The sequence below is a fragment of the Pelophylax lessonae genome, assembly GCF_965119305.1.
Source record: "Pelophylax lessonae genome assembly, chromosome: 2".
NCBI classification, from domain to species: domain Eukaryota; kingdom Metazoa; phylum Chordata; class Amphibia; order Anura; family Ranidae; genus Pelophylax; species Pelophylax lessonae.
In genome coordinates, this window is record NC_138769.1 from 470,455,531 (window position 1) to 470,468,177 (window position 12,647).

General features: G+C 39.7%; 1 protein-coding gene across 2 annotated transcripts in view; it reads right to left on the bottom strand.

Annotated features, from left to right (window-relative positions):
* Positions 1-12,647, bottom strand: part of ARHGEF7 (Rho guanine nucleotide exchange factor 7) — a 326,826-nt gene that overhangs the window by 78,164 nt on the left and 236,015 nt on the right. For both annotated transcript variants that reach the window (XM_082244774.1, XM_082244775.1), the window contains exons 14-17: positions 10,193-10,271; positions 9,447-9,586; positions 8,014-8,238; positions 5,426-5,519 (exon numbers count right to left, since the gene is read on the bottom strand). In XM_082244774.1, coding sequence (XP_082100900.1) covers positions 5,426-5,519; positions 8,014-8,238; positions 9,447-9,586; positions 10,193-10,271 — 538 coding nt within the window. The remainder of the gene's footprint in view (positions 1-5,425; positions 5,520-8,013; positions 8,239-9,446; positions 9,587-10,192; positions 10,272-12,647) is intronic.

Here is a 12,647-nt window from a genome sequence, read left to right on the forward strand (position 1 = left end):
AACAAACGATCTACTAATGGCCAAAACCAATGGACACTATTCTGTACTCCTATACTCCTGGACCTTTCTGCTGCCTTTGATACGGTTGACCACCCCCTCCTCCTCAAAAAACGCCACACTTTTGGTCTCCGTGACTCTACTCTTCACTGGTTCTCTTCCTACTTATCCAACCGCACCTTTAGCGTTACCTACAATTCTACTTCCTCCTCTCTTCTTCCTTTCTCTGTTGGGGTCCCCCAAGGTTCTGTTATTGGATCCCTCCTATTTTCAATCTACACCTCCTCTCTGGGTCAGCTGATAGACTCCCAGGGCTTCCGATACCATCTCTACGCTGACGATACCCAAATCGTTTTATCCACCCCTCAGCTCTCTCATATATCAGTCTGGATGTCACACCACTTCCTCAAACTCAATCTATCCAAAACTGAATTTATAATTTTTCCTCCACCACGTGCCCCTTCCCCCGATCTCTCTATCAATATCGATGGCACAACTATCAGCCCATCCCCACATGCCAAGGTCCTAGGTGTTGTCCAGGACAAACACGCCTTCAAGCCCCACATCCAATCACTTTCCAAATCTTGCCGCCTCAACCTCTGCAACATCTCCAAAATACGCCCCTTTCTAACCAATGACACAACAAAGCTCCTAGTTCACTCCCTGGACATCTCACGCCTCGACTACTGCAATCCCCTTCTCATTGGCTTAGCTCTACATAGGCTATCCCTCCTTCAATCAGTCATGAATGCTGCTGCCAGACTCAGCCACCTTACCAATCGCTCAGTGTCCACTACTCCTCTCTGTCAAGCCCTCCACTGGCTTCCGCTCACCCAACAAATTAAATTCAAAATACTAACATCATACAAAGCCATTCACAATTTAGCCCCCAGCTACATCACTAGCCTAGTCTCAAAATACCAACCTAATCGTTCTCTTCATTTCTCTCAAAACCTCCTGCTCTCTAGCTCCCTCGTCACCTCCTCCCATGCTCACCTCCAAGACATTTCCAGAGCCTCTAAAATTCTATGGAACTCCTTACCCCAATCTGCCCGATTATTTCCTAATCTATTAGCTTTTAGACAATCCCTGAAAACCCTCTTTTTCAGAAAAGCCTATCCTACCCACACATAACAACTATACTTCCATTTTCTCCATTAGCCCATCCCCCACCATTATTGCTTTTTTGTTTCACTCGACCCTCCCTTCGAGATTGTAAGCTCTAATGAGCAGGGCCCTCTAATTCCTCCTGTATTGAAATGTATTGTAATTGTATTGTCTTCCCTCATATTGTAAAACGCTGCGCAAACTGTTGGTGCTATATAAATCCTGTAATTTGCTGCACTAGCACAGAAGCCTCCTCTACAATCAGCACAGCCCTATGTATTGGTGCCCTGAAGGAGGCATGTCAGAGTACAGTACAGAGACCACTGCCCTCACACAACAGCAGGGGTCTTTAGATACAGCCCGCTGCATGTATCAGAGTTCTCTATACTAGTGGGTAGTTTACAAAAAAAAAAAAAAGACATATTACATTTAGCATTTGGCAGCAAACCTAGATCACCACTATAGTTTATGGAGAAACTACAATTATTATTTAACTACTTGCCGCCCACTCCATTGCAGACTTACTGCAATAGGGTGGCTCTACTGTGCAGGATCACGAATATATATATATATATATATGTGATTCTGCACTTCCACCTGCAGGGGGTGTGCACGCCGCTTGTGGGCTGCTTCTTCTGTGATGATTCACAACAGAAGCCGATCTGCGGGTGTCGGGCACTGGATTCCTTCGGCACCCGCTGATTGTTGGTACAGCACACAGAACTGAGATCTGCCTATGTAAAGAAGGCAGATCTCCAATCTGACAGGAGGGAAGAGATGGATACTGTGTGTCTGCAAAGCAGGAAATAAAATCCATCTCTTCCCCTAGTAAAAAACCTAACAGTACACAAAAACACTGGCTAGACACGCAGTTAACAATTTGGTCGCCCTAGATGTGTAACCCCTTCCCAGCCAGTGTTATTAGTACAGTTACAGTGCATATTTTTTAGCACTGATCACTGTATTAGTGTCGCTGGTTCCCGCAAGGTGTCGAGAGTATCAGTTAGTGTCCAATTGGCCGCCGCAATGTTGCAGTCCCACTATAAGCTGGTGATTGCCGCCATTACTAGTATATATATATACTAGTATATATATGTATATATATATATATATATATATATATATATATATATATATATACATATATTATTTATTTATTTTTTTAATACACACTTATTGGGATTTTTTTTTTAACCAAAAATGTATACATATCTGTATAATGTATAAATACATATCTGCCTACATATATGAAGAAAATTAGATTTTAATTTTTTTTTTTTAAAGGATATGTTTTATAGCAGAAAGTAAAAAATATTGTTTGTTTTTTCAAAACAGTCTTTAGCTGTTATATTACCGTTCTTACGGTGAATTTTTTATATAGGTCATGCGATTCAAAAAGTGCATTAAAAATGCAACACAGACATTTTTGATGCCTTCTTGCTGTGTTTTCAATGCATTTCAAAGGGGAAGTGCATTTTTGGTGCGTTTTTGTTTAACTTATCTAATATGTACCAAAAATGCAGCAAGCAGGATTTTAAACACCACTTCAAAAAGTGCCGATAATGACCGACAATAAAATTCTATTCATTTCAATTCATGATATTTAGAAAGTCGAATACAATACAGTCATTTATAAACATATATATATATATTTAAAAATTGTCAATTTCGGTTTTGGCCAAGTGCATCCTGCATTTTCTGTTTCAGCACCAGAATTTTAATTTCGGTTCACCACTACAAAGCCACAAACAGAATTTCATAGTCACGTGATTTTTTCACAGTTTATCCTTTATATATTAGAACAGAATACTGTATAATGTACTTTGCCTAGTACACACAAGCATTTTTAGCTTCTCCGTTATTTTCCACACTTCATCAAGGAAAACATTACCTACACATGCTAGGCTAGACTACTTTTTGGTGGTGTGGATGGCAAGCAGTGACTTATTTTATCCTCTTGCTCTCAGTTAAAGTGTTAGTGATCCTGCATTCACTATATTTGGTCTCCTACATTACACAGAACATGGAAATGCAATTATTTTAGTAACTATAAACTGATAAATACATTTTCTCATCAGCTGTATATAGCAATTAGAGCAATCTTGTGACTTGTATCAGTGAGTGCTGGTAGTTTGTAGGAGCAGTTTTAATTTCTCCCACAATTGTCCTATCAGGCTTCAAGACCCTAATTCTCTGTCTGAACAAGTCTGGACAGTGCTGATTGGCCCTGTGCTGATCACATGTACCCTCTCAAGAAAAAAAAAAATAATCATCCATCAATCAAGATGTGACATCCCATCCACTGTGTTCTATTTTTTAGTTACTGGGCATGGAGGAGGGAGGGAGGGACTGGGCTGTCATTTAGGATCTCTATACACACCCACATGTGTGATCTTAATACCATGTGACCTGAATAGCTCAGCTAAAACCAGGAAGTGTTCTCTGAGCAATAGAGACCAAACTGAGCATGTGCAGGTGAACTACACTTACTGTGCTTATCTGGACTTGTCCAGGGTGAAATTGCAGGAGGGGAGGATCTGTGCATACAGGATCACACAGCCTTTTTACACAATGCAGAGGATTAATCACTTAAGTTACACTGTGAGTATAACAAGCATGCATTTCTGCATCTATAGACAGATTTTACGGTAGTGGGTTTAGTAACACTTTAACTGAGGACCTGCAGATGTCTAACCCCACAGCAGTATGGGTTGTTAAAAGGACTGCAGCTCTACTGTAGTATAAAGACTTCACCGTTAAAGTATGTTTTTGCTTGGTGAGGTACTGCAAATTCAACAAAGAAACTATAAACAATTCCTTGGAAAAAATTTGATTTTTGACTTACCGTAAAATCCATTTCTCTGATGTTCATTGACGGACACAGCTCCTGATTCTTTTTAACCATTGGGGTATACTGCCCCCTCCAGGAGTAGGACACTAGGCAGGAAAAAGCCTGACTAAGCCTATGGGCAGTCCCAGGGGTATATACCCACTCTCAGCTATAGTTACAAGCAGTGTCAGAAGAAAACCAACTCTACAGTGGGGTGGGTACTGTGTCTGTCAATGAACATCAGAGAAATGGATTTTACAGTAAGTCAAAAATCCCATTTTCTCTCACAAATGTATCCTTAGTGACCACTAACAGGTCCTGTTTTCCAATTACTTTACACAATCGACCCCATCTCAAATTTCTGCATTGAGCATAGTAACAGATTTGGAATTGCAAACATGGATCACAAATAACATTAAAGCCCAACTCCAACCCCCAATGCTAACCTCTCCCATTCAAAAGACCCTAGCAGTATTTTATTTTTATTATACTTTTTTTTTCCTTAGGGTAGTTACAGGACACAGATTCCTCTTCACCTGGTGGATGGTGGTCAGAAATGATGCAGAGCTCCATTCACTGAACAATTACACAGTGAATGCAGCACACCATGGTGAAGTTGTCTCGAGGCAAGCCCATGACGGCCTGCACACACAAGATCTCCTCAGACTTCTAGGTTAGGCAGCACTGGGTATTACTTAAATACAAAAAGTAAACTTGTAATGGAAGACTATGGGGGCAGCTATCACTAGCCTCCATTAATACTTTGCATCACAAACCCAAAACAAGCAGGCAGTTAACAGGTGTCCTACATTTCCTTTTCTCTATACATGTTCCAGGTTACTTACTCAGAAAACATTAAAGCCATTAAATATTAAAGGCATCAGCATGTCAGCTGGGAAAGTAACATTTTCATAATAAAAAGCTTTGAAATAACAGCCTCTAAATTCTTTCATGACAAGTGTACTTTAGGGGAAACATTGCAAAAGCAAGTGTTCACCAGAATATGAATTGCTCTTATCCATTATTACAGCTCAAAGCATTTTACTGCAATTGTAACTAGAAAAGAAAAAAACACACTCTGCTACAAAAAAAAAAAAAAAAAAAAAATGTTAAATGTACTTTCTTTCACAAATTCTTTCATAACAATGCAATCTAAAAGAAACAATGTAAAAATGTTCAAAACAAAACCTTTAAAAAGCAAGTCATATTAATACACCACTCCCAAATATAATATATAGCATTCTACTTTACATGTAAAAAATAGTTTTCACAGCTGGGTGCCCAAACGAGGGATGCCGGTGGCGGTGCGAGCCGAGGGAGAGAACCGAGGCTTTGGGCGGCCACATCGGTGAGTATGTGTTTATTTTAAAGTCAGCAGATACACTTTTTGTAGCTGCTGGCCTTTAATAAACACAGAAACGGCTGGAACTCCGCTTTAGGCATACATCATATAGTAGAGTTGAGTAGAGAGCAACCAATTTAGAAACTTACTTTTTCTCAGTGCAAATTCTTCATCAGATGGTTTCCTTTCAGGCTTGCGCTTGGGAAGTAATTTTTTCATGGTTTTGGGACTTTTACTGAGATCCTGTTGAAAAACAAGGCTATTTGAAACATCTTCATGTACCAGCAAGTTTACTATTTACAAGTTCGCACATAAGGCCTGCATTTAAGCATTGGGATGTCTAGTTATAAACAGACTAACAGATTGATCAATGGTACTTGATGTATATATTGATTTCTTCACTTTTTCTCAGTTTCTCTAGCTGCATACAAGTAAATGTATTTAATAGCAAATAAACAATGTGAATAAGTGTTAACATGTATATTAGGTTAGCTATGCTAAGGCAGTCTCATGCTTACTTGGGTTAAGTGAACACTGCAAGTGACAGATGAGCATGAAGGTAGTGTGTCAAATTCAGGGACAAATCAATTCAATTAAATTATTAAGGAACAAAAGGTAGGAAAAGATGTGGAGTGAGGATCTTTAATAGGGAGAGGGCTTGACATCTTTTGTTTACCATATGTGGAAAACAAGTGGTCTTTTCCCACAGGGAGGAGACCTTTATCAAAAGTGATATAGCCACAATGTGCAGAATATATGCTCTACAGCATAACATGCCAAGGGGACAAAGGTAGGTCTACCCCTTACCTTAAGAATACAAGACATCCTCTAATACAGAGGGAAACAAAGAAGCAAAAAACAAAGCGATGAACAAGTTGGCTGGCAACTAGTGAATTTATATCTTCCATTATGTACAACACAAATTAAATTCAAAACTAAAAGTATATCTAGAGTCAAATTCTTTTTTTTTTTTTAAGTTTCCATTTAAGTAGCTAAGGGTTAAAACATCTTTTTTTTTCCTTTATTTTTTATATGGCCATCTGTGCTCCAATGGGCACATATTCTTTCAGTTCATGTCCCATAGGCACAACAGGACAAGAGAGGAAACCTCTCCAAAGTGAGGGAAATCATGTCTTAAGTTGGGTACATAATTTGTTTTTTTTTTGTTTTTTCTCATTCAACCAACAGGTTGAAAGAAAAAAAAAAAAACCTGAGAGATCCCTGCAGCAACACAAGAGATGTTGATGTGGGATTCTCTCCCACTGAGACATTAATGGAGATTTACTAAAACTGGTGCACACAGAATCTGCTCATAGTAACCAATCAGCTTCTAACTTCAGCTTGCCCAATTAAGCTTTGGCAATAAATACCTGGAAAGCAGAGTGGTTACTATGCAAGGCTTCACCATATTCTGTGTGCACCAGTCTTAGTAACTCTATCCCATTGCATTCTGACAGGCAAACTTACCGCTCCACCATATACAGTTTTCCCAATAGAAGAGGTTTGCTCTACGTATTTTCATGTGACAAGAATGGTTATAGGACAAAAAGAGGTGATTAATTTCCCCAGCGAAGGCACAGAGAACAATAAAAGTTTAACAGGGTTGTTACCTATATGTCTGAATTGCATAAAGCAAGGATTCAAAAAAATCCATCTAGTGAGTCATATACACTGGGAGAAAGGGATTGGAACAAGCTGACATACAGCATACACATGGGTGTTATAAAATCCAGACGTCACTCTAAGGCACTTTTTGAAAAAAAGAGTCTTAGACTGACATTTGTTTTTTATAACAGCTAAGTGAGCCTCTATGATTAAGCCCTTAATAGGGTAAAACGCATTAGGAGGTGTGTTCTCCCACGGGTGGAGATCAGGCTGAAGCCATTTCATACACTCACGACTGTTGTGCACATTAAAGGGGTTGTAAACCCTCACATATACCTATTGGAGTGACTGGCCTCAGGTGATACACAGAGATTAAATAAATCCTCCTACATAAAAATGTGTCTATCAGCAGCCCTCTTTCCTCTACATCTGTTCAAAGTGCTGAACTATAAAGCTTTCTGACACAGTTTAGAAAAAAAGGGGGAGGAGAATTCAAGTTACACTCTTCAGAGCTCAGTAGGGAGAGCTCTGAGAGCTGAATAGAGGGAAGAGAGACAACCCCCTCCACACAGCAAACAGGAACAGAGCTGAGGCAGTAAATCGGCTGAAGATCCCTTCCCTGTCACTTTTTTTCTCTTGGTGTCAGGAAAATGCGTCAGCAATTATTCATGCGGATAGCAGAGTAACAAAACACCAGACAGAAATGACACTTTGGCCCCTTTCACACTTGTGCAACCTGAAAGCCACACAACTTGAGGCAATGCCTGTGTAATCTTGAGGTCTATGGACCTCAAGTCGCATCAAAGTCGAACCAAAGTAGTGCAGGGAATACTTTGAAGTTGCTGCGACTTGAAGTGCACAGATAAGAACAGTATTCATTGGAAATCATGGGGTATGACTTGTCATGCAACTTAGCAGTCCCAAGTCGTAGACAAGTCTCACGAGTGTGAAAAGGGCCTTAGTGCTTTTATTTGAGACAAGTACACAGTACAAAGGGATATGCTTTGTTCATATGTCATGTTTGAGGTTTACAACTACTTTAACAGAGTGTGATAGTATACTGGCAGTTATAACCTGGGCATTTCTTCAACTTGACATGCTACACAAATGTTTCACTTTAATTTTCCCCTACCTCTTTATAACAGAGTGCTGCAGAAGGTCTTAGTGGAGGGGCAGGACGCAAGCAACTCAAGCTCCAAGGCTTTGATGTTTTTGGTGGTTCCAATGGGCTCCAGCTGATGGTACTGTGTGGTGTCCCATGGTGTGAGAGGTGTGGCAATGTGTGATACGCAGGTGTGTGAGGTGCTGGCTTGAGGTCTGAATGCTTGCTTGATGGGGTAACTGGGTGAGAAGGAAGCTGTATACAAAACACAACTATTAATAAAACAATTACTTAAAAGAATCTGAATACAGCTAGCAATAGATACATGAAAAATTCCAGTATGGGGTTCGTGTATACATCAAAAACGGATGTAAAAGGCCATTACCTTAAAACACTAGCAAAAAAACTGGGGATTCACCGTATGAGGAAGAGTTATAGGGGAGGTTCCCCAGGGGATGTATCCTCAAAAGCCTTGCCAGTATTCAATCACCGCAAGGCATGAACCTATAACCAAGGGTCTATGAATACTATGCCTGTGTTCTGTACTGTACGATTAAGACATACTAATCTAGTCAAAATTTATGCCATCATTGTATGTACAGTATATGTCAACAGCTAACCCAAATTAAAAAATATATTATGTTTCAATATTTATTTGCATTTGGGTCTTTTATAAGCATGTATTACACTTTCTTATATTCAGTGCATTGGAGGGACACAGACACCATTGTACTGCTTGAATAATTTTGAACACCAGGTTTTGACCCTGTAGAATAGACATATGTAAATGTAACCTTTATGTGTGAATTAACACAAATAACTATGCTAAATGTTGAGGTTCGCACAGTGTACAAAAGAAAAAGATCACTTAGTTCCTCAAACACATGCATTGAAACAGAATGTAAAACCACCAAATACAGTACCATAAACATTTTTGACAGCAGTTTTAATTAGCTACATGGTTATGTTGATAAAAATTTTCATTTTTTTCAACCAATAGAAATAATAAATAGAAAACCTCCTTTCACACAACGCTTTACACACAGTTGATCCAGGAGAAGGAAAAACCCTATGAAGCATAGTTCATGGTTTATTTTGGTTTTTAATCTATATAAATGGTTTAGGTTGGAGAGTTGTTGGTCATAAAGGTCATAAATGTACTTGTCTATATTGGACTTCACTGTCTATAGGGTGACAACATTGTGTAATATATTTATTTTCACACAAAAACACAATAACTGACATACAGTAAATGTTAATTAATTTTCGCACAAGAAAAAAGATTAACAACAGTGTCACAAGACCTAAAACTGAGCTAAACTGCCAAACATGCAAAATGTTAGGTGCAAATCTTGAGAAACTAGCAAAAATAAACATTGATGTTTTGCCGCAGTAATGTTTGCGGTTTTACACAATTATACTGAACATGGACGGCAGTTAGATATATAAAAGGAGGTTCTTACTGTATGACAGGGCACAGAGTGAGGCTTTATTGTGGGATTGGTCAGAGAGGTAAATTTTGTTTGTTTATGTAGATGGTCCACCCATTCCTGTAGATCTTGCTGGTTATTACATGACACAGTTATCCTTTCAATCATGTTACCTACAAATAAAAAAACAAAAAAGTAAACATTTACCGTTTTTAGTTGTAGCAGAGTAGATTCCCATCCAACTTACATTACAACATAATAGGTGCTGACCATGTGGGTTGTAATAAAGTGCAACAAAGGGTACTAAATGGTCACGTGCCAAAGTTTTTTTTACCAATGCCACCAATGTCTCCCACTGCTCTCGTGCACATCGCTTGACCGAGATTGGGCTCAAGTAAGTATGAGGGTGGGCTGTACTCAGGTTTCTTACCTTAATGCAGAAAATGCTTTAAGGGACAAAAAAAAAAACAAAAAAAAACAAAAAAAAAACCTTCAGCCATTAGAATCACTTTAAGCAGAGAGGCCAAAGATACTACAAGCAGACAGTTAACGAGATGGCTGGGAATATTTTAAGAAACTGTATGTAGAAATTTCCTAGATCTTGTTCTGATTCTGTAATATAACTGTACAGCAAAGAAAATAAAAAATAAAGGAAAATAATGCATAACAACATTATTAAAATCTAAAGCACACAAAGTTATTATTTAAATAAAACGTTTAAAATGTCTTTATCTTAACACAGAAACAGGGCACGTTAAATAATGAGAGGAAAAGGTTACCAGAAATTTCATAGGCATTCCTATGATTTTCATTATCTTCTAACTTTGTGATGCATGTCCCCGTTAGAGGAAGTTTGCCCTGTGGGGAAGAAAATAAACTTACACACGAAAAAAATATTTCCATTCTATACAATTTTTTAAAGTGAGCTTGTACTTTACTCACACTGGACAAACCAACAAGTTCACTATTTACTCTTGTATTTAGGGCCAGTTCACACCATAGAAACGCAGTCCAGATGTGTTCCGGATGCTCTTCTGCATGCCCATTTGATGCATTTCAGTGAGTTTTTCATGTGGTCCAGTGCTTTTTCCCCCCTCTTTTTTCTTAATCTTAAGGGCCAGTTCACACCACATGAAGTCCAATGTGTTTTTATTTCTGCATCAGAAACGCATGGATAGTAGGTTATATGGTTTCCAATAGCATAGTTCACACTATTGCAGTCAGTGCCAGTGCGTTCCAAGTCCAGAAAAAAAAAAGTAGAACATGCTGCATTTTTCTGCACTGAACTGTACTGGAACACAGTAAAACGCATCAAAAATGCACTGAAATGTACCAGGACGCATGTCCCCATTTAAGATTAAGAAAAAAAAAAAGTGAAAAAAAAAAAAACTGGAAAGAATCAAAAAAGCACCAGAAATGCACCAAAAACACGTCAAAAACGCACATGCAGAAATGCATCCGAAACTCATCTGTACTGCTTTTCTATGGTGTGAACTGGCCCAAATTAAGGACACGTGTATTCCACTGCATTATTGGTGCATTCCGGTGTGTTTTTGATGCGTTTTACTGCGTTCCAGTACAGTCCAGTGCATAAAAAATGCAGCATGCTCTACTCTTTTCCTGGAACTAGAACTGGAACGCACTGGAATTGACCACACTGGTGAGAACTATGCCTTTAAAAACACTATAACCTACTATTCAGGAGTTTTTGATGCAGAAAAAAAAACTACTGGACTGCATGTGTTGTCCCTTCTCCAGAGCTGTGCAGTAATCTGGCATGAAACAACTCCTGCACTTTGCACCTGTGCAAGAGCTTCCTGTAATAAAGACCAGTCACTGCTGATCTCTTTATACATGCAACACAGTAAAGCTGTCAATGCTACATTTAAGCAATATTCTTGGTTTGATTTGTTTTGTGAACACAAAAATGGATTTTTGTAAGAACTTACCGTAAAATCCTTTTCTCTTAAGCTCATTGACAGACGTAGTCTTCTTGATTCTCAAGAGCTGGGTTATGTTGTCTCCGCAGGAGTAGGACTAGGCAGAATGACAAAACGTTCTGGCTCCACCTTAGGGGCAGTCCCTGAGGGTATATCCTCCCTCTCTCTGCTACAGGGAATCAGTTCTGTTAAAAGCAGTAAAGAGAATTTAACCCAACCCAACTCAATGATAGAGGGGCGGGTACTACGTCTGTCAATGAGCTTAAGAGAAAAGGATTTTACGGTAAGTTCTTACAAAAATCCATTTTTCTCTATCGCTCATTGACAGACGTAGTCTTCTTGATTCTCAAGAGCTGGGACATCCAGAAGCAGTGCCACAAATGAGGGGTGGGATTGACAAAATCAAATCCAATCTAGAAGGCCCAACTGGTGCCAAACTAGAAGTTTTAAAGGCTCATTATAAACAAAGAATGAGACTAAAGAAAAATTTTCCAACGGAAAAACCCTCGAGGTAGACCACTGGTCTCCTCAAATTGCGGCCTGCAAAACCTTGCGGCCAAACGAGGCATCAGACGATGCCATTACATCAACTTTATAATGTTTAGTAAAGGTATGCACCGACGACCAGGTAGCCGCCTTGCACACCTGGACCACTGACGCCTGATGGCGAAAGGCCCATGACGCACTAAGTGCCCGAGTGGAGTGCGCCTTAACAGGGAACGGGGGCTCCCGACCCTTAATAGAATAAGCCTGTACTACCGTCTGTCTGATCCATCTGGAAATGGTCGCGGCAGATGCAGGCAACCCCTTTTTGGGTCCATCTGGGATCACAAAAAGTGAATCCGTCTTGCGAAACGAGTCTGTCGTTTTCAAGTATACCCTGATCGCCCCGGACCACATCCAAGGAGTGTAACGCAAACTCCCGAGGATGACTGGGCTTAGGACACAGGGAAGGTAATACAATTTCTTCATTCAGATGAAATTCTGAAACCACTTTTGGTAGGAAGGATGGATTCGGACGAAGAACCACCTTATCTCTATGAACCACCAGATATGGTGAACGACAAGATAATGCGGCCAGTTCTGACACCCTGCGTGCAGAAGTAATAGCCACCAAGAAGGCCACCTTCTGGGACAACGTGGGTAGAGGAATCTCCCTAATATCTTCAAAGGGAGGTTTCTGAAGAACCGACAACACTAAATTAAGATCCCAGGGGGGTAACGGCGCGTGCACTGGCGGAGCCAGATGTCGCACCCCCTGGATGAAATTCCGCACCAAGGAATGAGTAGCCAA